The sequence below is a fragment of the Narcine bancroftii genome, chromosome 4 (genome assembly GCF_036971445.1).
Source record: "Narcine bancroftii isolate sNarBan1 chromosome 4, sNarBan1.hap1, whole genome shotgun sequence".
Lineage (NCBI taxonomy): Eukaryota > Metazoa > Chordata > Chondrichthyes > Torpediniformes > Narcinidae > Narcine > Narcine bancroftii.
In genome coordinates this window covers 128,285,975-128,309,867 of record NC_091472.1, presented here as the reverse complement: position 1 = coordinate 128,309,867, position 23,893 = coordinate 128,285,975, and the positions used below count along the sequence as shown (strand labels likewise).

Here is a 23,893-nt window from a genome sequence, read left to right as displayed (position 1 = left end):
GATTCATTATAATTTTCCGCACCAATTACATTTCACACCTCAAAAGATACAAAAATAAACCAGAATCTTCCAATAGATGTTTTAGGTGTGTTATAGATGTTAGTACCTTTTTACATTCCACCTGGATATGCCCAAAATTAAGACCATTTTGGATAGAAGTGTTGACAAAAATTGTGGAGGTGAACTTCCCTCTAGATCTGGAATGGTTTCTTCTGAAGAATTTGGCAGTTATGAATATTAATTTTTCCAGAAGTAAATCTAAATTTATTAAAACTGTGCCCTTATTTAGATGACTTAAATGCCCAGATTGTATAATTTATTTTAATATTTGTCAATAGTATACTCCTTATTAGAAATTTAATACTTTTAAATGATGTGTCTCTGAGATGTCAAACCTTGATCCTGTTCCTTTTTCTTTTCTATTTTCTTTCTTTTTATCTCCCTCTCTTCCCTGCTGTCTGTCATCTTTTCTTTCATATCTGGGGAGGGGCATTGGATGAACAGGAACTCTCCTTTGCTTTTTAATTTTTCAGACCTTATGAATGTTTTTCTGTGATTTTATATTCAATGTATATTAATTGAGTCCTACATTCTGTATTTACTGAAAACAAATAAAAAATTCAAAAAACTGACAGGAGCTTGTGCAATGCTTATTTTTAAAAATCGGTCTATGGGAGATGAAATCAAAAAAATCACCTAAGTTTTGATCCTGGAGGGTCAGAAATCCTCAGGATCCATAAATATAATCTGCATCTTTGTGGGATTGCAAATCTCCTTATCTCCTTGTTTAAGAGCCTTAACTTTACCTCAGGACTATTGAACAAAACTTTCCTCATAACCTTCAATTCCCCTACTGTCTTGAAATCTTTCAATCTTCATTTTGAATGAACTCCAAGACTGAGCATTCATAGCCCTTGAGTGGAAAATTCCAGACACTGAATGAAGAAATTTCTCATCTCAGTCCATAAATAGCCTAACCCTTTATCTGAGAGAGTGCCCCTGGTTCCACACTTCTGCTTGTTTCCTGCCATTGAGGATAGTCACAGTATGTGAAAGCAAGAGGATCCATTTATTTCCACTTTGTTCTCTGCATAACAAATACTTAATCCACATCATATTATTTCTGACTTTGTGTCCTTACGTTGTTGACCAACCTTGTGTGGAAAATTATTAAAAGCCTTCTAAAATCTAAATACACCATATCCAGGACATCAGATTAGTCAACAACATCAAATGAGATAACAGCTCCAGCACTATTGTTTAGTAAACATCCATTCAGAACTGACTAATTACAGAGCTTTTAGATTTAAAAAAATGCAGGAAGCCCATCACCAGAATTTTAGAATGTCTATTAAAGCTGAAGGTTGAGAGCGTTCTCAAGACAAGCTAGAGTGCAATGAACTATCTAGGAAAACTTGTCAACTTTATTTACATCTCTCTTTATCCACATTTTTCTTGCTTCTCAAATCAGTACAAGAATCTGTGAATTGACTGAATAGATTTTTTTTATGGAGCACAGATGTTTACAATTTCTGTTACTTTAAAGTTTTCTGGCAAACTGTTTTTATAGCACTTGAAATAATTGACCTATGTTTCTCAAGATTTCAGATTTGAACAAGCAGAGGGATTTAAAGAACATGATTAAAATGTTCAGCTATCGGGAGACATGTCAGCATTTCAAAAAAAAAAATGTTAACATTTATCATCATTTGAACAAAATTATGAAATAAATAGTTATTTTGTCTCCTGAAGACAATCCTATTTTGTTCAAGGGAAAATAAGGATAATCCAAAAAATTATTGGCCAGGGAGCTTCACATCAGTGGTAGAGAAGCCACTGAAGAGGATATTTAAGGATAGGATTTGCATGCAGTTGAAAGGGCATGGTCAGAGTAGAGGTAGGGATGGTTAGTATGCCTTTGCACAGAACAGGACACACCTTAAAATTTGATTGTTTTTTGAGAAGACAAATGCAATTGATGAGGGTAGGGCAGTGAATGTTGTCTACATGAACTTTAGTATGGCAGTTGACAAGGTCCCTTATGATAGGTTGATCCAGAAGGAAAAGATGCATAGATTTCACAGTGACTTGATAGTTTGGATTTAGAATTGGATTGCCCATAGATGACAGAGGGTAGTGGTGGAAGGACATTATTGTGGAGGTCCATGACCAGTAGTTTTCCACAGGGATGATTAGACCCTTGTTGTTTGTTATATACAAATACAGGCAGGTCAGTTAGCAGGTTTGCACAGAAAAGTAATATATGGAGTTTAATCCAGACAAGGGTGAGGTTATTCACTTTGGAAGGTCAAAAGTAAGGGGTCAGTACATAGTTAATTGTGAATTTCCCAACAACATTGATGAGAAGAGGAATCTCAGGGTTCTTGAGCACAGCCCTCTGAAAATGGCTTTGTGAGTTGATAGGGTAAAGAGGTACATGGCATTTGCCTTCATTAGGCGGGAGAATTAAGTACAAGGGTGTGGTGGAACACTGTGTTATAACCATATAACCATTTATGGAGCGGATACAGGCCACGTTGGCCTTTTGAGTCCGCACTGGTTATAAGGATTGTACTGGTTGGCCAGCCCCAATACTGTAACTCCTCCCCCTCTAGGATTACTAATTAAGGTGGTATCGCCTAATCCTCTCCCTTAGCCTTGGAATCAGGCTAACAGCATGTAAGATATGACTGTAAGTTTATAGTGATGAAAGCCTATTAATCTCGACTTCTGGTCCGACGAGTCTAATTGATAGCCCCACAAAGGATGAGGAAATCGATTATGCTATATAAAAGTTTGGTTAGGCTACGTTCAGAATACTGTGAAGTTTTGGCAACTCCACTGCAGGAAATATGTGGAGCTTTGGAAAGGGTACAGAAGAGATTTAGCAAAATTTAATGTGAATATTAAATTTTCCCCGGGTTCTCCCACACGGAGAAAACCCACGCAGACAGAGAGAATGTACAAACTCCTTACACTCAATGCGGGATTTGAACATTGGTCCTGATCGCTGGTGCTGTAAAGGCATTGTGCTAACTGGTACGCCAACCACGCTACCCTTAAGTTAGACAAATTTGAGTTTTCTCTGAGGTATCAGAAGATGGGGGAAGAACTGATAGAATGTACAAAATAATGAGGGGACGTGTCACATGATGACATGGGGTTAGACTGCAAATCCCTACTCTCCTCGAAAAAGTTGAAGTTTGAACAAGTTAAGAAATATAGTTGAGAGAACTGTCTGAAGATTTAAAGAACAATCTAAAAGGTCACCAAAGAAAAAAAAGTCAGCTGTACACAATGCTTTATCCAGAATCCTTGGAGGACAGTGTGTTTTGAATTTTGGATTTTTCCGGATTTCAGAACAAAAGCCAGCTGCCCCAGATTTAAGCCCACCTGAATTGTGCTGCCATCTCCACCCCCTTCCAGTCACGCTGCTGTCTCTACCCCCTGCCCATCCGAGTCACGCTGCCGTTTCTCTCCACCTGCCCGGCCGAATTGTGCTGCCGTCTCTCTCCCCCCCCGCCTGCCCGAGTCACGCAGCTGTCTCTCTCCACCCACCCGTTGCACAGCTGTCTCTCTCTCTCCTCCCACCTGCCCACGAGTCGCGCTGCCGTCTCTCCCCCTGCCTGACCGAGTCACGCTGCTGTCTCTCCCCCCCCCCCCCCACCTAGCTTAGTTGCGCTGATGTCTCTCTCTCTCTCTGCTGTACCAGCACCAGGAAAAAAATGCCAGTTTTTGGAGATTTCCGGATTTTAGATGTCCGAATAAAGGATTGTGTACCTGCAATATAAGAAACTGAGCAATAAAAAGATCAAGATAAAGAAGAAAGGCCTACCTTGAAGAAGGATCCAGGAGCTGTTAGGAAAGTACAGCTCATGGAAGATAAACCAGGAGCTGGAGAGACCTTGGACACTGCTGTGCAGGGTTTCTCCTGACAATGGGCACCCACTATGGGTGAAGAAGTGATTCTCCATATGCGTGAGGTGTCGAGCATGTGCAGAATACAAAAAAAAGGAGGCAATTTTAAAAAAGACTCAAGAGGCTTCCAGCTCCAGTGGACAGGAGGAAGAGCAAGAGAAACATTCTGAACAAGGTTTTATGGTTAGAATGATGAGTAAAATGAAAGGGTCATTTATTTCTGCAGCTGATATGAAAAATTAAATGAATAATGTTATTAACGGAAGAAGTTAAAAAATGTAGAGAGAGTATAGTTGAAAACAAAGATTCCAGAATCTTTAGGGGTGACTGAATTTCAAGGAGACATTGAAACCAGATCAGAGACCTCGTCTGATATTGGTTAAATTTATTCTTTACGAAGAAATTGTGTCTAAATAAGCAAAAGAAAGACACTTTTGTTTTATAATGGGAATAAGATTTTATTTGACCCTGATACAAGTTTGGATTTGTTAAAAAAGAGAAAAGAATTTAACACATTCAAAAATGTATTATGGAAAAAAAAATTATGCCTTTGTCTTGAAGTATGCAGTAGTTTTGAAAGTTTTTGTTCCAAAAAACAAGTTTTTAAAAAAAAAAAGAGCCTAATGAGGTAAAGGTGTATGCTGATTCATTGCCAGAAAAAGAGAGATAGGTGGTTGTTGACACTTGAAAGGATCTATGACTGAATGAGTTAAAATCTAATTGAAAATTTCCAGAGAGTTTAGTTGGGAGGAGGGTTTTAATCTATAAATGATCTATATATGTTTAAAAGAGTTATGAATGAACAAGAATGTATAGTCATAATGCAACGGGGGACTGTTTTGCATTTCTAGTGAGTTAGTTGGGAAAATGGAGCTGACTACTACGGAATCATACGAAGTGTGGTTTCAACCATATCCCAAAAAGATCAGGGTTTTAAAGATATAAAAACATCATGTGTCTTTGTGGGGGGGAATTTCTTCTTTTTCCTTTCTTTCTCCTTTCTGTTGTACACCTAGATTTATCAAGGATATTATGAGATGTGTTATTAATACTATGAGAGTGGGAGGACTGGGAGAGGAGGGGTGGATAGACAATGTATTTTATAAAGGTATTTGATGGCAGGGAAATTGAATTTTATTACTATCAATATAAATGGAATATAGAATCCAATAATACAGAAAAATATTATTAATGTATATAAAAAACAAAAGTAGATATAACTTTTTTGCAAGAAACTCATTTGATGGAAAAAGCATTAAAAAGTTGAAAAGAGATTTGGTTGGATTCGTATTGGCTTCTTCATTTAATTCCAAAGCTAGAGGTGTGGCAATATTAATGCATAAAAGTTTATCAGTTAAAATATTAGATACAAATATAGATACAGCATGAAGTTATGTGATGGTTAATTGCCAAATTTATTCAGAATATTGTACTTTATTCAAAGTGTATGCACCAAATGTAGATGATGGAAAATTTATAGAAGATATATTTATGCAATTAGCAAGTACAATAGGAGATTTTAATTTTACCTTTGACCCAAAATTAGATAGATCAGGTGGTAAAATTATAAAAAGTGAAGTAGTTAAGATTTCAACAAGTTTAATGAAAGATATGGGACTTGTAGATATTTGGAGAAGAATAGAGATTATTCTTTTTATTCTTTTAGAAACAAAATATATTAATGCAAAAGATTGAATACCAATTGAGAGTTTTATCGATCATTCACCTTTAATTTCATCAATTGTATTGGAGGAAGAACAAAATATAGGTCATAGATGGAGATTTAATACATTATTATTAAAGAGAAAAGATTTTTGTGATTTTATGAGACAATGATAACTTTTTTCTAGAAATTAATGAAAATTTAGTGATGAGCCAATTTATTATATGGGATTCTATAAAGACATATTTAAGAGGTCAAATTATAAGTTATACTTCTAAGATAAAGAAAGAACATATGAAAGAGGTAGACCAATTGGAAAATGAAATATTAAATTTAGAGAAGGACTTAGATATTCAAAAATATGAAGAGGAAAAGTAAAAATAGATATAATGAGAACACAAAAGAAGTATTATGAACTAGGTGAAAGAGCTCAAAGTATTAGCATGGCAATAAAAAACTGAACAAGTACCAAAAACAATAATTGCAACAAAGGAGGATACTGGTCAAATCACCTATAAGAAGCAAGAAATAAATGATAATTTTAGGAATTTTTATAAAAAATTATATCAGTCAGAATCTCTGAATGATGAAAAAAGAGAAATGCTTATTACAAGTTAAATTACATATGTTAAATATTAATTAAAATTTAGAATTATCTCATCCTTTTTCTGCGATAGAAGTGTATGAGATTTTGATGTCATTACAAAACAATAAAGCCTTGGGAGAAGATGGTTTTCCCTTGGAGTTTTATAAAGAATTTAAGGAATTGTTAACTTCTGCTTCTGTATTAATGAAACTATTAGATCAAATGATAGAGTCACATGATTTTCCAGAATCTTTTAAAACAGCATTAATAAAAGTTGTCCAATAAAATGAAAAGATCCCTTACAACCTTCTTCATATAGACCTATATCGTTATTAAATACAGATTATAAAATTATATCTAAATTATTAGTTTATAGATTAACTAAATATTTACAAAAATTAATAAATATGGATCAAACTGGTTTTATTAAAAATAGATCTGTAGATAATAGTTAAATTTATAAATGTATTAAGTTTAGCACAAAAAGAAAATAAACCAGCAATTGCAGTAACATTAAACACAGAAAAAAAGCATTTGATAGACTAGAATGGGACTTTCTATTTAAAGTATTAAGTAGATTTGGAATTCTAAATGTTTTTATAAATTGGATTAGAGCATTATATAATCAACCAAAAGCTAAAGTGGTCACAAATAGGCAAATATCAAAGCCTTTTCTATTAGAAAGATCATCTAGACAAGGGTGTCCATTATCACCATTTTTATTTACTTTAGCTATAGAACCTTTAGTGGAAATAATTAGAAGAGACAATGAGATTAAATGTTTTGAGATAGATAATAAAGAACATAAAATTACTTTATTCGCAGATAATTTTAGTTTATTTAACAAAACCAGAAATATCATTGTGTAAACTAAATGTTAGATTAGCAGAATATGGTTTAGTATCAGGATATAAAGTAAATGTTGATAAGAGTGAAGTGATGCCTATGGTTGATATGGATTAAACACAAAGTAAAAAAAAAGACAAAATTTAAGTGGCAAAAAGAAGCAATTAAATATTTAGGAATAAAAATAGATAGACATTTAAATAATTTATTTAAATTGAATTATTTACCACTATTAAAAAAATTGAGGATGATTTTTAAAAATGAAAAAGATCTGCCAATAACTTTAATAGGATGGGTAAATTGTATTAAGATGAATATTTTTCCAGGAATATAGTATTTATTTCAATCATTACCCATTTCTATACCAGAGAAGTTTTTCCAAGAACTAAATTATTCTGATAAATGTCTAGATGTAACAAAGAAGTAGGGATTTTTCTACATTCAGTTTGGTCCTGTGTTAAAGTGGAAAAATTTTGGAAATATTTGAGCAATTCGAACAAATTATGAAGATAAAAATACAAAAAGACCTGAGAATATTTTTACTTGGTAATATATACGAAGCAGATATAAAATTGAAATTTGATAAATATCAAGTACAATTTTTCAGAATATCAATAGCGGTAGCAAAAAATGTGTGGAAAACAGAAAGTGTTATAATGATGGATAGATGGAATACTAAAATACAAAACTGTATAGCATTAGAAACAAATACTTATAGTTTAAGGAATCAGATTTGAAACTTTTATAAGATTTGGGAACCATAGATGGAATTCATTAACAAAAGTCCATCCACATTACCCACTGCTCTCAATTAATAATTAGAAGATACAAAATTACGTTAGGGAAATATGAATAGTGATCTATATATTATAGGTGTTTTCTTTCTTTTTTTGGGGGGATGGGGTGGGGAGAGAAATAAACATTTTTTGTATCATCTTGTATTGAATAGTATTGTAATGTAGAATTTATATAAAATTGATTAATTGTTTGTCATTGATGCAAGTGATAAATAAAATTTTCAAAAAAGAATGTATAAAGTTATGAGAGGCATAGATAGGATAGGCAGTCAGAATCTTCTTCTGAAATACTAAAGAATATGAGCTTGAGGTGAGTGGTGGAGGGAATTCAAAGGACATGTGTGGCGGAAGTATTTTATAGAGAGAGTAATAAGTTTCTGGTAATAGGCTGCCAGAGATAGAAATAAAGCAGATATGATAGAAGCATATCAGACAGGCTTGTAAACAGACTCACAAGTATACAGGGAATAGGTTGGTTATATACTGTGTGCAAGCAGCAGAATTTTAATTTAATTTGGCATCATATTTGTCACAAAAATTGTGGCCTGAAGGGCTTGTTCCTGTTCCCTGTTTTTAAAATACCTTCATCTGGGTTGATCAATACAGAATGTGTAATTAAAAAAGATATTAGAAAGTACCAAGATTTTTTTTAAATGATATATGCATGAGGCTATTTGGTTAAATTCAAACACAATTTAAGAATAAGGATTTTGTTTGTTCATTCATTTACAAAGGTGGTCATACTAACAAACACAACTTTTTTGGTAGTGTTGAGCAATTTTAATGAGTCAGTGCAGAACAGTAAAATCCCCTGTATCTGGCATCTATGGGGATTGGTAGATGCCGGATAAGTGAATTTTCCAGTTGCTTGAGACTATGTGTTGTGTGATTGTTGAACTGTTCACTAGAGAGTGCCAATTGTAAACTTTTGTATATTTTTAATCTATTTATTTTCTATAATTTTTTTTTGCCTGTTGCTTAAATTCCAGACAACAGGGATTTTATTGTACTGTGGCCACTGGTAGTCCCACTTTGTTGAGAGAGGAAATCCAGAATTTAGACCCTTATTGAAAGAGCAGCAATATATTTCAAGTGAGGATGCTGTGTGAATTGAATTAGAACTTTCAGACAATGGTTTTTCTGGGAATCTGTTGCCCTTGTCCATCTTAGCACTTAATGTGTAGATATTAGGGTGTTGTGAAATTAGCTTTGATTAGAAATTACAGTTCATTTTGTAGATTGTATTCACTGTAGCCTAGGTGTACCGGTGCAGAAAGTGAATACTTTGAGTGGTACATGAGGCCTAGCTTAGCTTGAGTGTTACTGGTCACTGTTAAATATTTGGCATGCTTTTGGTTCTTCTCCAATTTATATCATGTAAAAGATTCAAAATTTCCACTGCAATGCAATGTTGTTTTTGTCTGAATTCTTAGGCTCCTCTCTGGACTCAAAGTATTTGAAGTTTTAACATTATCTCAGTATTATAATCACAAATACCTCACCGCTACTGTATATTTTTTGTCTGTTTTAGAACATTGGTAACCAATAATTCACAAATTTCAACTGTTAATATCTTCTTGCACTACATATTGCTCTACATGCACCAAATACCAATGACGCAGACACAAGTATGGACATTGTTCTTTAAGAGTGAAACCATTTTTTTAAAATGATGGGAGATAAATTTTCCTCGACTCAAAACATTCAGCTAATGCTCCTGTTATAAGTCCAAAGGACCCAAAACCCAGCAGCAAAAAATAGATATTCACCAAGACAAGTAGTTACTTAAACAAAAGTTGTTTTTAATTATCTTTAAACATGAAAATAGAATCAAACTTTAACTTATCTCTATACCTAACTAACCCAAATTAACCTCCTTCTAATTCTCAGTGCACGTGTGTGTAAATCAAAGAAAAGTTCTTTGGTTCACAGTTCAATTTCACTTCTCCTTCTAAGTTCTCTAGTTGCAGGCAATTCTTATACCGTGCACAGAATTTAACATGTATAAAGTTCACCAGGCTTTGGTGCTTGAAAGGTAAATGTTTACTGCTCAGGAAGGTTCTTGTAGGGTTGGCAGAGAGAGATTTGTTGTTCCAGGATTTCCACAACTGAGGTACCACCATTAGTCACCTCAATGTCTCACTGATGAAACTTCCCCATCAAGGTTTTCCAGATGGTAACCTCTTTCTTCAGGCTACCACCGAGTTCCTTTCTGTTACACTTATTCCAAGAGAAACATCAGACAGATAGCACTTCCAGCCATCCACTGCTCTGGAACTTTCTGTTTCCAACCAGTTCTTCCTGGCTTACACTGTTCCGCTCCTTTCAGTGTCAGACACACAAGCTGAGAGAGCTTATTGAGTGAGATTGGTCTCACCTCCCTCTCTCTCTCACTGAGACTACTAGGAAGCCCATGTGACTCTCTCACTTGCAAAAACCCACACCTTCTTCAGCAAACCACAGGAGTTCTCCTCTCTTGGTCAAGCTGTTGTCTTAGATAAACAAAACCCAAGAGTGAACTTTCTGTGAGCACACTGTAGGTACTTGCAGCCAGTTTGTCTCCTCTAAAACAATGGCTATTCATTTCATGACATCATTTCAATTAACATAACATAACAATTACAGCACAGAAACAGGCCATTAGGCCCTTCTAATCCACACCAAACCAAACACTCCTCTCTAGTCCCACCTACCTGCACAATGACCACAACCCTCCACCTTCTCATCCATATACCTGTTCAGCTTTTTCTTAAATAATAAAATTGACTCTGCCGCCACTATTTCTCCCGGAAGCTCGTTCCACACCGCTACCACTCTCTGAGTAAAGGAGTTCCCCCTCATGTTACCTCTAAACCTCTGCCCCTTAACTCTTAACTTATGTCCTCTTGTTTCAAACTCTCCTACTCTTAACGGAAATAGTCTATCCACATCCACTCTGTCTATCCCTTTCATAATCTTAAATACCTCTATCAAATCCCCTCTCAACCTTCTACACTCCAAAGAATAAAGACCTAATCTGCCCAATCTCTCCATGTACTCTAGATGCTTAAACCCAGGTAACATTCTGGTAAATCTTTTCTGCACTCTCTCCACTCTGTTTATATCCTTCCTTTAATTAGGCGACCAGAACTGCACACAGAACTCTAAATTAGGCCGCACCAACGCCTTATACAATCTCAACATCACTTCCAAACTCCTATATTCCATGCAATGATTGATAAAGGCCAGCATACTAAAAGCCTTCTTCACCACCCTATTCACATGAGTTTCTACCTTCAGGGAACGACATACCGTTACTCCTAAATCCTTCTGCTCTTCTGTATTCATCAATACTCTCCCATTTACTATGTATGTCCTGTTCTGATTCTTCTTACCAAAATGAAGCACCTCACACTTATCAGCATTAAATTCCATCTGCCATTTTTCAGCCCACTTTTCTAAGCAGCCCAAATCCCACTGCAATCCTTGAAAACCTTCATTATCCACTATTCCGCCTATCTTAGTATCGTCTGCATATTTACTAATCCAATTCACCACCCCATCATCTAGATCATTAATGTATATAACGAACAACAATGGGCCCAATACAGATCCCTGAGGCACACCACTGGTCACCGGCCTCCAACCTGACAGACAATTTTCCACTACCACTCTCTGGCCTCTCTCTTTCAGCCAATGTTCAATCCATTTGACTATCTCAAAATTTATACCTAAAGACTGCACCTTCCTAACTAACCTTCCATGTGGTACCTTATCGAAGGCCTTACTGAAGTCCATATAGACAACATCCACCGCGCTACCCTCATCCACATTCCTAGTCACCTCTTCAAAAAATTCAATCAAATTGGTCAAACAGGACCTTCCACCCACAAATCTGTGTTGAGTGCTCCTGATCAGACCCTGTCTATCCAGATATTTATAAGTCCTATCTCTAAGAACTTTCTCCATTAATTTACCTACCACAGACGTCAAACTTACAGGCCGATAATTGCCAGGCTTCCTCCTTGAACCCTTTTTAAATAACGGAACCACATGTGCAATACGCCAATCCTCCGGCACTATCCCCATCTCTAATGACATTTGGAAAATTACCGTTAGAGCCTCTGCTATTTCCTCTCAATGTCCTGGGGAAGATCCCGTCTGGTCCCGGAGACTTATCCACCTTTATATTCCTCAAAAGCCCTAACACTACATCTTTCGTAATCACTATATTCTCCATATTTACCCAATTTGCTTTTTTTAATCTCACATATCCCAATATCCTTCTCCTTGGTGAATACCGAAGAAACTGTTCAATATCTCCCCCATTTCTCTAGGCTCCACACACAGTTTTCCACTCTAATTCTCTAAGGGACCAATTTTGTCTCTCGCTTTCCTTTTACCATTAACATATTTGTAGAACCCTTTTGGATTAATTTTCACCCTGCTTGCTATAGTCTCCTCGTACCTTCTTTTAGCTTTTCTAATTCCTCTCTTAAGATTCCTCTTACATTCAATGTATTTTTCAAACATCTCCTTAATTCCATGCTTCTTATACCTAATGTACGCCTCCCTTTTTCTTCGAACCAAGTTTCCAATATTCCTTGAAAACCACGGCTCTCTCCAACCTTTTGCCCCTCCTTTTAACCTAACAGGAACATAAAGCTTTTGCACTCTCAAAATCTGATCTTTAAAAGACTTCCATCTCTCTACTACATCCTGCCTATAAAACAAATTGTCCCAATGCACACCCTGTAAGTCCTTTCGCATCTCCTCAAATCTAGCTTTTCCCCAATCAAAAACCTCAACCCTTGGCCCCGACTTATCTCTTTCCATAATGACATTGAAGCTGATGGCATTATGATCACTGGACCTGAAGTGCTCGCCAACACTAACCTCCGTCACTTGACGCATCCCATTTGCCAACAGTAGGTCTAACACTGCTCCTTCTCTGGTCGGCACCTCTACATATTGTTGTAAAAAACTATCTTGCACACATTTCACAAACTCTAACCCATCCAGCCCTTTCACAGAATGTGTTTCCCAATCTATATGTGGAAAATTAAAATCTCCCATAATTACAACCCTGTGCTTATCACAAATATCCACTATCTCCCTACAGATTTGCTCCTCTAGGTCTCGGTCCCCTCCGGGTGGTCTATAATACACCCCTACAAGTGTAACCTCTCCTTTCCCACTCCTCAGTTCCACCCAAATAGCCTCCGTGGACGAGCCCTCTAATCTATCCTGCCTAAGCACCGCTGTAATATTCTCCCTGACAAGCAATGCAACACCACCTCCTCTTGCCCCTCCGACTCTATCACACCTAAAGCAACGAAACCCAGGGATATTCAGCTGCCAATCACATCCCTCCTGCAACCATGTCTCACTAATCGCTACCACATCATACTTCCAAGTTTCAATACACACCTTCAGCTCATCCACCTTTTTTACAATACTCCTGGCATTAAAATATATGAATTTCAGAGATTTCCCAATTCTTAATCCCTGTTTTCCCTCATCTTTAATAACAACATTATTTCCTTTTCCTGCCAACTGCCCTTCATCTTCTTCCAGAGCATTTCCTTTCTCTATCACCTTCCCATCCATATTCAAATACTTACTACAAACTTTCTTTGTTTGCATTCTAACCTTCTCCTTACTGCTCTGTACTATTTTGCTCCCTCCCCCCAACCATTCTAGTTTAAAGGATCCAGAGTTGCCCTAGCAAATACCCCTGCCAGGATTCTGGTCCCCCTGGGATTTGAGTGTAACCCGTCCTTACTGTACAGGTCACATCTTCCCCAAAAAAGGTCCCAGTGATCCAGAAACTTGAAACCCTGCCCCTTACTCCACCCCTTCATCCACGTGTTAATCCTCCACCTCATTCTATTTCTATTCTCACTGTCACGTGGCACAGGGAGTAATCCAGAGATTACCCCCTTTGCGGTCCTTTTTAACTCCCTACCTAACTGCCTGTACTCACTTTTTAGGACCTCTTCTCTATTCCTCCCTATGTCATTGGTACCTACATGTACCACGACATCTGGCTCCTGTCCCTCCCACTTTAGGATATCTGGGACACGAGCAGCAACATCCCGGACCCTGGCACCAGGGAGGCAAACCACCATCCGGTTCTCCTTGCTGCGTCCACAGAATCCCCTAACTGTCCTCTTAACTATGGAGTCCCCTACCACTATTGCCCTCCTCTTCCTTTCCCTACCTTTCTGAGCTACAGGGGCTGACCCCGTGCCAGAGGCACAGCCACTGCTGCTCCCCCCAACTTTGATGTCCTCCTCAACAGTACTCAAAGAGGCGTACTTATTGCTGAGGGTTACAGTCATAGGGCTCCTCTCTGGCACCTTACGTTTTTCTGTCCCTCTCCTAACCGTTACCCACCTTTCCTCCTCCCGTGGCCCTGGCGTGACCACCTGGCTGTAACTCCTGTCTATGACTTCCTCTGTTTCCCTAACCAGCCTGAGGTCATCGAGCTGCAGCTCTAGTTCCCTAACACGGTCCCTAAGAATCTGCAGCTCGACACACCTAGTGCAGATATGGACATCCGGGAGTCTGGAAGACTCCAGGACCTCCCACATCTGGCACTCCCAACAACACACAGCCCTAACACTCATCCTTTACCCCAATGAGGTAGTAATAAAGACTATCTTACCTTAATGTGCAGTGACTCGTCCTCAACCTGTACTCCCACTCACTCGCTTGGGCCGCTCACTCGCTGCCGCTCCCAAAAACCTTTCCTTTACTTTAATACACTACCCAATGTGACCATTAGCACTGTCCAATCCTAACCAGTTTCCTTTAATTACTCCCACCTCAACTCCCTATTCAATTACTGTCTCTGCACTGAACAGCAATCCCCACCTAAATTATTAACTCTTAATTAAGACTAAATGACCACTCTACTCACGTCTGTTCAGCACAGCACGCTCCCGCCTCTTCGCTCCTTGCCAACTGAACCTCAACTGAGGTAAGGTTTTATTTGTTTTTAAAACTCCCTCCCCTGCTGATGTCACCACATGCCTGTGCACTAGCCCCTCCCCCTTTTAAATTTTAACTTAAAATTAAATTAACTACTTTAACTTTAAATTTACACCAACAAACCCTCCCCCTTACAATTTAAATAAATAAATACACACCTGACTTTTTAAATAAATAGATAAATTAGGACCACTCTACTCATGTCCGTTCAGCACAGCACACTCCCGCCTCTTCGCTCCTTGCCAACTGGACCTACTTGTGAAATGTGCATAAAAGTCTCCAAAGATCCTGCAATGTTACTGAATATGAATTCTTCAATCTTTCAAATAAGATCTGTTTTAAAATGTGTGTATGTATGTAACCTATTCTAAGCTTACCAAATTCTCCCAATATTTATCCATTACACTTCATATGACAGTATAGATACTTTTGAATTTAAATTGTTCTATAAACATTGACTGATCATTTCTACCCATCTAATTTGCTGAGAGAGCCTCTCTGCTCATTACTTTTGATGCAACTTGTTTACTTCTAAAGACCCGTCAGTTTCTCAGCTGGATCACAATCACAGTTTTTAAACTAGAAAAAAAACAATTAACATGTTTCTCTGTGCATCTGTTATTAATATGGTATGAACCAATATTCACTCAGGCATTGCACTTACCGCAAATGATTCTCTTTGTTTTCAAGACATTTATTTGTTCTTTCAGAACGAAAACGTTTGGAAGATAATGCATCTTCTGTTCTTTTCAATTCTTTCCTCCTCAGTTCATAAATTGTGGAACGAATAAGTTTGCGTTCATCAAAGTCATCAGTCACTTCAAGCTGTTTCAAGAAAAATAAAAATATAGTTAGAGTCAAAACTTTTTGGATAAATTTCATCTTCCAAATCTAAACCAGATAAGGAGCAAAAAAAAAAAAAAAAATGCTTCCATTTTCTTAAATCTGTTTTGAGATAAAAAGACAGAAATGGAAAAAATTATTTTAGCATAAAATTTTATGCAGAGATTTTTGAAGAGAGTTAAAGGAAGAAAACTTTATTTATATGGCACTTTCAACAAAATTGAACTTCTATGGTGACTCGTGTAAATGTACAAAAGGACACTGGACACCATCAGCCAGTAGCACCAACTTCTACTGTAAGAAAATGCTTTAAGAGGCTGGTCATGGCCAGAATTAACACATACCTAAGCAAAGATTCGGACCCATTGCAATTCGCCCATTGTCACAATCACTCCACAGCAGATGCAATATTGTTGGCTCTCCACTCAGCTCTAGAACCCCTCGAAAACAGCAACTCATACATAAGGCTGCTCCTCATTAACTACAGCTCAGACTTAATACGATTATTCCCTCAGTTCTGGTCAAGAAGCTACAAACTCTGGGCCTCTGTACCCCACTCTCCAACTGTATCCTTGACTTTCTCATCGGAAGACCACAGTCAGTATGAATTGGAAGCAACATCTCCTCCTCACTGATTAGCAACACAGGCACCCCTCAAGGATGTGTGCTTAGTCCACTACTCTACTCATTATTCACCCACAACTGTATGCCCAGGCACAATTCCAATGCTTTCTACAATCTTGCTGATGATACCACAGTTGTCAGCAGAATCACAAAGGGCAACGAGGAAGCGTACCGGAGGGAGATAGGTCACCTCTTTGAATGGTGTCACAACAGCAACAACCTGGCACTCAAAGTTAACAAAGCCAAGAATATGATTGTGGACTTCGGGAGGGAATCCAGAGGACACGACCCAGTCCTCATCGAAGGCTCAGTAGTGGAGAGGGTCAAGAACTTCAAATTCCTGGGTGTCAACATCTCTGAAATCTGCCCTGAAGCCTCCATGGTAATGCAATCACAAAGAAGGCTCGCCAGTGGCTATTACTGTGGAGAGCATTCTGACTGGTTGCATCACTGTTGGTATGGAGGCACCAAATCTCAGGACAAGGAAAAACTACTGAGGCTTGTTAATTCGGCCTGCAACATAATCGAGGACATGAAGCGATGTCTTAAAAAAGGAGCCTCTATCCTCAAAGACCCCCAACACCCAGGCCATGCCCTCTTCACTCTGTTACCAATGAGAAAAAGGTACAGGAGCCTAAAAACGAGCACTCAGTGGCACAAAGTCATCTTCTTCCCCATTGCCATCAAATTTCTGAATAATCAATGAACCAAAGACACTGCTTCACTTTTCATGCATTATTTTTTTCATTTTTTATATTATCATTGTACGCTGGTTCATAATATGAATGTTTGCATTATGACGCTGCCACAAAAACATCAAATTTCATGACTTGTTCATGACAATAAATTCTGATTCTGGTCAATTTATGCATACCACTAATTAAGTATACAAATGGTGTTACATAAGCTTGCTAAATTTTATCAAGATGAATATCTTTCCAAGATTATAATATCTCTTTTCTTTTTTAATGATTTTTTATTTAATACTTCACCATGAACCATGTTAATAACAATATATACAAATACTCATCATTAAAATATACAGTGACATTTTCATTTTTCCCCCTTCCTCCCACCCCTATAACTTAAAGCAAGAAATAAAAGAAAAATAAATAAACAATAGAAGAACACAAAAGAAAATCATGTAGTCCAAAATTTCATATTTAAATATTTTCATACTTATATCATCACTTTAAGAGATGGAGGTCTGAAATTGGCAGTTTCTAATATACTCTATGTATAGTTCCCAAATTTGTTCAAATAGAGCATATTTGTATTTTAGATTATAGGCAGTTTTTTCTAATGAAATACATTTGTTCATTTCTATGTACCATTGTTGTATGTTTCCAAGTTATCATTATGCACTTTGTTGCTACTACAAGTGCAATCATAATAAATCTTTTTTGACCCCTGTCTAATTTTAGGCCTAATTCTTTGTCTTTTATGTTGTTTCACAGGAAGATTTTTTAATCTTTTGGTATCCTATTTTTTTGTAATTCTATTTAATATTAGGTTTAAACCCCCCCCCCCCGCAAAAAAAATTCACTTTTGTACATGTCCAAATTGCATGTAATGTTGTTCCAATTTCTTGTTTACAATGGAAGCATCTGTCCAATATTGTTGGATTCCATTCTTTTAACTTTTGAGATGTAACATATAATCCATGAAGCCAATTGTATCATATGAAACCAAGTATTTATAGTATTACTCATAGTCCTTGCGCATAGTTCCTTCCATGCTTTATTCTTTATTCATATATTTAAATCTTTTTCCCCAACCTTATTTAGCTTTATATATTGCTTTTTCATTTTCCTTGTATTGTATGTTTGTAATAATTTTTTTTTACTATCACAGCGTCTGTAATTAAGTATTCATAGCAGCTACTCTAAGGTAATCTTAGGCTAGTTCCCAACTTTTCTTTTAAATAAGTTTTCAACTGATAGTATGAAAATATTGTACCATGTGATATTCCATATTTATCTTTTAACTGTTCAAATGTTAATAAATTATTTCCCAAAAAGCAATCTTTTATTCTTTTAATTCCTTTTCTAGCCCATTCCTTAAAAAATAAATTGTCTATTATAAAAGGTATTCATAGGTTTTGTATTAATAACATTTTTGATATTTGATAATTTATCATCTTTCGCTCCAGATGCATTCTCTTCCATATTTTTAGTATATGATTAGTAGTGTGACAGAATATAGATAGGTTTTTGGGAGATAAATGGGGGCAGGGTTTGTTAGAGTATGTCACATACAAACACTTATTTAAAATACTGGAGCTCTGCTAAAGCCAGACATATTGGCCCCAGAACATTTGTAGAAGCTTTGGAGAGTGCCCAAAAGACTTCACCAATGGATTATTGTTTACAAAAAGGCAACAGATGAAAGAGCTTGTCAGAGCCACATATTGTCTGGAAGGGAACTTGCTGTTCTAAGAGGGTCATGTGGTTTTGCAAACTGAGAGAGTAAAACAGGCTTTTCTCTGAGAAAGAGAGAGAGATTTCAGTTCTGCAGTTTTACAGTTCAGCAACAGTAGCTGGGACTGGAACCGGACAAGATGGCAAGCTTGTGGAAAACCCCATTTGGAAGATGGGTTGTGAGTTCTTAGTTCAGCCTGGTCAAAGCCTTTTGGTTTATTCAAGAGGAGAGGATTGGCTATCTAATGTTTCACTTGGAATAAGCAAAACAAGAAGGAACTCTGTGGTGACCTGAAAGAAAGAGGTCATCATCTGGAGAACCCTGAGGGAGCAAGTTTTGTCAGCAAGACACTGAATAGGCTGAATGTCCATCATACAACAAATCTCTCTCTGACAACCAACAAGAACCTTCCTGAACAGTTACCATTTACCTTTCAAGCACCAAAGCCTGGTGAACTTTATAAATGTTAAATTCTGTGCTCAGTTTAAGAATTGCCTGCAATCAGTGAACTTGGAGGAATGAGAAGTATGATTGCATTGTGAACCAAAGAACTTTTCTGAATTTAGACACACATTACCTCACGTGCACTTAGAATTAGAAGGGGGTTAAGTTAGGTTAGTTAAGTCAATAGTGATAAGTTAAAGTGTGATTCTGTTTTCATGTTTAAAGATAATTAAAAGTAACTTTTGCTTGGAACCATTTGTCTTGGTGAATATCCATTGCTGCTGGGTTTTGGGGTCCTCTGGGCTCATAACAGTAGATTGTTGTCTTGCACAAGTTTCTCATCCCATTTATAGAGTAAATGTTCTGGGACCTTTTCTCCTAATTTATATAATTCTATCTTGAGCCAATCTAGTTTTTCTCCTGTCTGATAAAAATCTGATAGATTTTTTAACTGTACTGGCCTGTAATAGTTTTTGAAATTTGGTATCTGCAATCCTCCTTGTTTATATGGCCATGTTATTTTTTTCCAAAGCCACTCTTGATTTTTTTACCCTTCCATAAAAAAACTTTCCTTATTAATTTTTTTCGTTTCATTAAAAAATATCCCTGTCAAGGGAATCGGTAGCATTTGGAACAAATATTGTAGCCATGGAAATATATTCATCTTGATGCAGTTTACCTAATATCTCTTTCAATCATTACCAATATCTGTCCCACAAAAGTTTTTTCAAGTATTAAATAAATTCATAAGAAAATTTTATTGGAAGGCTACAATGGTGAGGGTTTCATTAGAAAAGTTAACATGGAAATTTGAATTGGGAGGGTTACAACTTCCAAATATTAAATTATAATATAGTAGCACAAATGAGATTTCTCTCTTCTTTCTTTGAGGAAGGAGAGAAACCAGCATAGATTAAAATAAAAATGGATAAAATAGGAGAGATGATGTTTGAAGATTTTATTTATAAATGGAACATGAGATTAATAACTGGAGATAGGGATATTCCATTGCTGAAACATTTGATTATAGTATAGGATAAAATAAATGTTGAAATGGGACAGAGGAATAATGTAATTCATAAAAAGCAATTGACACAGAATAGACTTATACCATTTACAATGAATAATCGGCTATTTGACATTTGATTTTCTAAAGGAATTAAGAAAATAATGGACTGTTTTAAAGAGGGAAAATTAATGACATTTGATCAATTAAAAAATAAGTATGCAATACAGAATAATTTTTTTGTTATTATAAATATTTATGTAATAAATTAGGTCCACCAATGTTATTGCCTGAAAGGAGTGAGATAGAAATTTTGATTGGTAATAAATTTGTTTAAAAAATTATTTCAGCTATGTATTATTGCAAAAAGGAATGGGAAAAAAAAGAAATTCACAGATCTTGGCAGAGATGGGAAAATCATTTAAATTTTAGTATTGGGGAGAAAAATTGGTTAGAGCTCTGTCATGAGAGTATGACAAATACAATGAATGTTAGATATAGATTGTAGGTATTCATTTATAAAAGCTATCCCCTAGACCTCTCAGAACAAGTTTAATGAAATTATGGAAATTTTAATAACCAGGTGTGCTCTATCTTTATTTTCTTACTTTTTCTTTTCTTTTTCGTTTTTAGTCCTTTTCTACCCTTTTGTTTCTTTTCTTTCTTTTTGTGTTCATTATTTGGAGGGATGATTATGGGGGAGATTATACATATAAGAGATGTATTATAATTACGTGGTATATGATTGATATATTCTGTATTGGATTAATAAATGTGTGGAATATAAATAATTTTTTTTTTACAAAAAAAGCTTGCTTAATTTTGTACAGAAGGGCTCTTCCTGACTTTTATGTTCACACCAAGTTCAGAGCAGAACTTAGTTGTGAATACTGCGCACTTTGCTGGCATATCAGGCATGAGACCATTTATTAAAATAGCAAAACAGAGATCAATAAATGAATGTTTCACATTGCAAGAGAAGGATAGTGAGATCAGTGAGGGCTATGTTGATATTCTAGGGCATTTTGATATCAAGGAAGAGATGCTTGGCCTCTTGAATAATTTTGAGGTGCATAGGTCCCCAGGGCCTGATAGGATTTAACCCAGGCTATTGGGAAAGGCAATAAGGAGATTGCTGGAGACTTGACAGAAATTTTTGTATCTCCAGAGGCAAGGTTCCTGAGGACTCAAGGGTAGCCAATGTTTTTTCTTTTGTTTAAGGGCAATAGATATAATCCAACAAAATCACAGGCTGGTGTTCACATTAGTGGAAGCAAAATTAATGGGAATTATTAGGGGTAGGATGTCTTTATGCAGGGGAGGTATTGCCTTATGAACCTGATTTAGTTTGTTTTGAGGAGACGGAGAAGATTAATGAGTATAGGGCAGGGGACATTATCCACGTGGATTTCAGTAAAATATTCAACAGGATTTTACTCAAGGCAGATTGATCCAGAAGATTAAGACATTTAATCAGTATTCAAAGGCTCTTGCTGGAAACCTTACACTTCTATTTGCATGTATGTGGATATTCAGAGTTCAAATTGGCAATTAGTAAATGATACTAAATTATTAAAGCCAATCCTCAGAAATGTACTAATCACAAAGAAAATTAAGTTGGATTGGGGATGATACTGCAGTGTTAGTCCTTGTCTCAGAAGTGGAATGGAGAGGTAATGAATACTTAACACAAGTATGGAGAACTGCAGGATCAACTCTTCAACAAGTTAAAACAAAAGAGGGAATCAACAAAAGTTGCAAGGGGAAAATGAAACACTGCTAACACACAAGAGAATCAAATCTTTTTTCAAGTCCCTTTCTGTCACTAAATAAAATCAACAGCTAAAAATCTATATTAATGAACAATTTCAAGTTTCTTCAGTGTGTTTGTGAGAAAGTAAACAATACAGTACTTAAAATTAATATTGTGCTTAATGATGTTCATAATTTATCAACTAAAGTTCAAAGAAATTCTGCCAAGATAGTTAAAGAATTTAAATGAGTCCGAGTGATGGTTTATATAAATCTAAACTATGTCATGAAATTAAATGAATGCACATGTTTTTTTTGGACAAGTGTATGGAAACTTAAATTGTCCATAAATTGCAGCCAAGAATTAGGTTCTCATAATTAACAAATGACATTCATAACTAAGTTTAAAGGCAGTTTTCTGCAAATAGCAAGAAAATTTTTCTTCCATCTGATCAGTCAATCTTAAGTGACCAGAAGATGAAATGGTCAAGATCAGGGCACCCATCTGCCTATTCTACCTTCACAAATGAAACCATACAAAGAGGTAGGCAAAATAAAAGAATTCTTATTCTTATTTACAAATAAAAACAACCCACCAAAACCTGTGGAGCATGACAAGTAGCCTGCAAAAATGTTTTGTTTTGTGTGCCCGCCACAATCACCTTACCTCTTTTGTCAACAATGACTGACTGACATAGCAATATTATAAACCATGATGCATGCAGGCCGTCACCCAGAAAGTCAAACCTATTTTTCACCTAGAATCATCTGCCCGGAACCGGCCCTTTGGCCCCACTTGTTTATGCCAACCAAGTTGTCTTTCTAGGAACTCCCATTTGCCTGCATTTTGTCATTATTCTTCTCTGCTCTTTTGGTCCATAAACAACTCCAAATGTTTTTTGAATGTCAAAATTATGTCCTCTTAACATTTCCTCTGGTAGCTCGTTCTAGATACAGGTTACTCTGAAAAAGTTGACCCTTAGGTCCCTCTGAAATCTCTCCCCTCTCCCTGCAAACCTATGTCCTCTAGTTCTGGAATTGTTTACCCTGGGGAAAAAGACTGTGAGCATTCACTTTATTCATGCTCCTCATGATTTTATACCTCTTTACAAGATCAATCACTTATCCTCATTCCCTCTGGAGAATAAAATCCCAGTCTATCTTACCTCTTCCTGTAATTCAAGCCCTCTAGTCCCAGCAACACGCTGATGAATCTCCTCTGCACTCCCTCCATTGTCTTGTCATGACACAAACTGCACACAGTACTCTCACTGTGCATCTTACAATGTTTTATACAGCTGAATTATTGAGGACCTAACATTTGTACTTTATGATGGCATGATGGCAAGCAGGACCTCAATTATATTCGTATTCATGTGAATGTGAGTATGTTAAATGCTATATTATTGGAAATGGACACTCTGGCACTTGTGTGACTTGGACATTGACATTTATCTAATCAACCCTGAATGTTGTCTGGAGATCTGTTTCATTATCAAACAAAAATGGAAATGAATGAATTCACCTCTCAACTAAGAATGAAAGGATGTCACTAATGACAGTTAAAAGTGATTAGGCCTGGAGCATATCCCCAATATCCTAGAACTCCAACAAAGTGTTATTTTCTGATAAAACAGCATATCCTGAACTACAAATCTGAATCAATGTCACTTTGATAGTCCAATCCTCAGTCTCAGGTGTACCACTATTCTCTGCTGCAGCTAAGTAGTAATAGATTGTGCCCTTATTGATGATACTGTCAACTTTTTCAAATGCCTAATAAATATGAATTTTAACAGTTATTTTAGCTATTACTTCAGCAAAATACCAATATCTATTTTGTGTTCCAAACATTATACAATTCAAGATGAAATTAACCATTTACTGCAAAAAAAAGTTAGGATCAGTGAACAAAACGCTTCAAACGATGCTGCCTGAAGATTGAGGGAGAGAGGGATTGAGGGAGAGAGGGAGAGAGGGATTGAGGGAGAGAGGGATTGAGGGAGAGAGGGATTGAG

General features: G+C 36.4%; 1 protein-coding gene across 3 annotated transcripts in view; it reads right to left on the bottom strand.

Moving 5' to 3' along the window:
- The window catches only part of smtnb (smoothelin b), a 322,821-nt gene that overhangs the window by 245,812 nt on the left and 53,116 nt on the right, over positions 1-23,893 (bottom strand). For all 3 annotated transcript variants that reach the window (XM_069932808.1, XM_069932809.1, XM_069932807.1), the window contains exon 2: positions 15,450-15,610. In XM_069932808.1, coding sequence (XP_069788909.1) covers positions 15,450-15,610 — 161 coding nt within the window. The remainder of the gene's footprint in view (positions 1-15,449; positions 15,611-23,893) is intronic.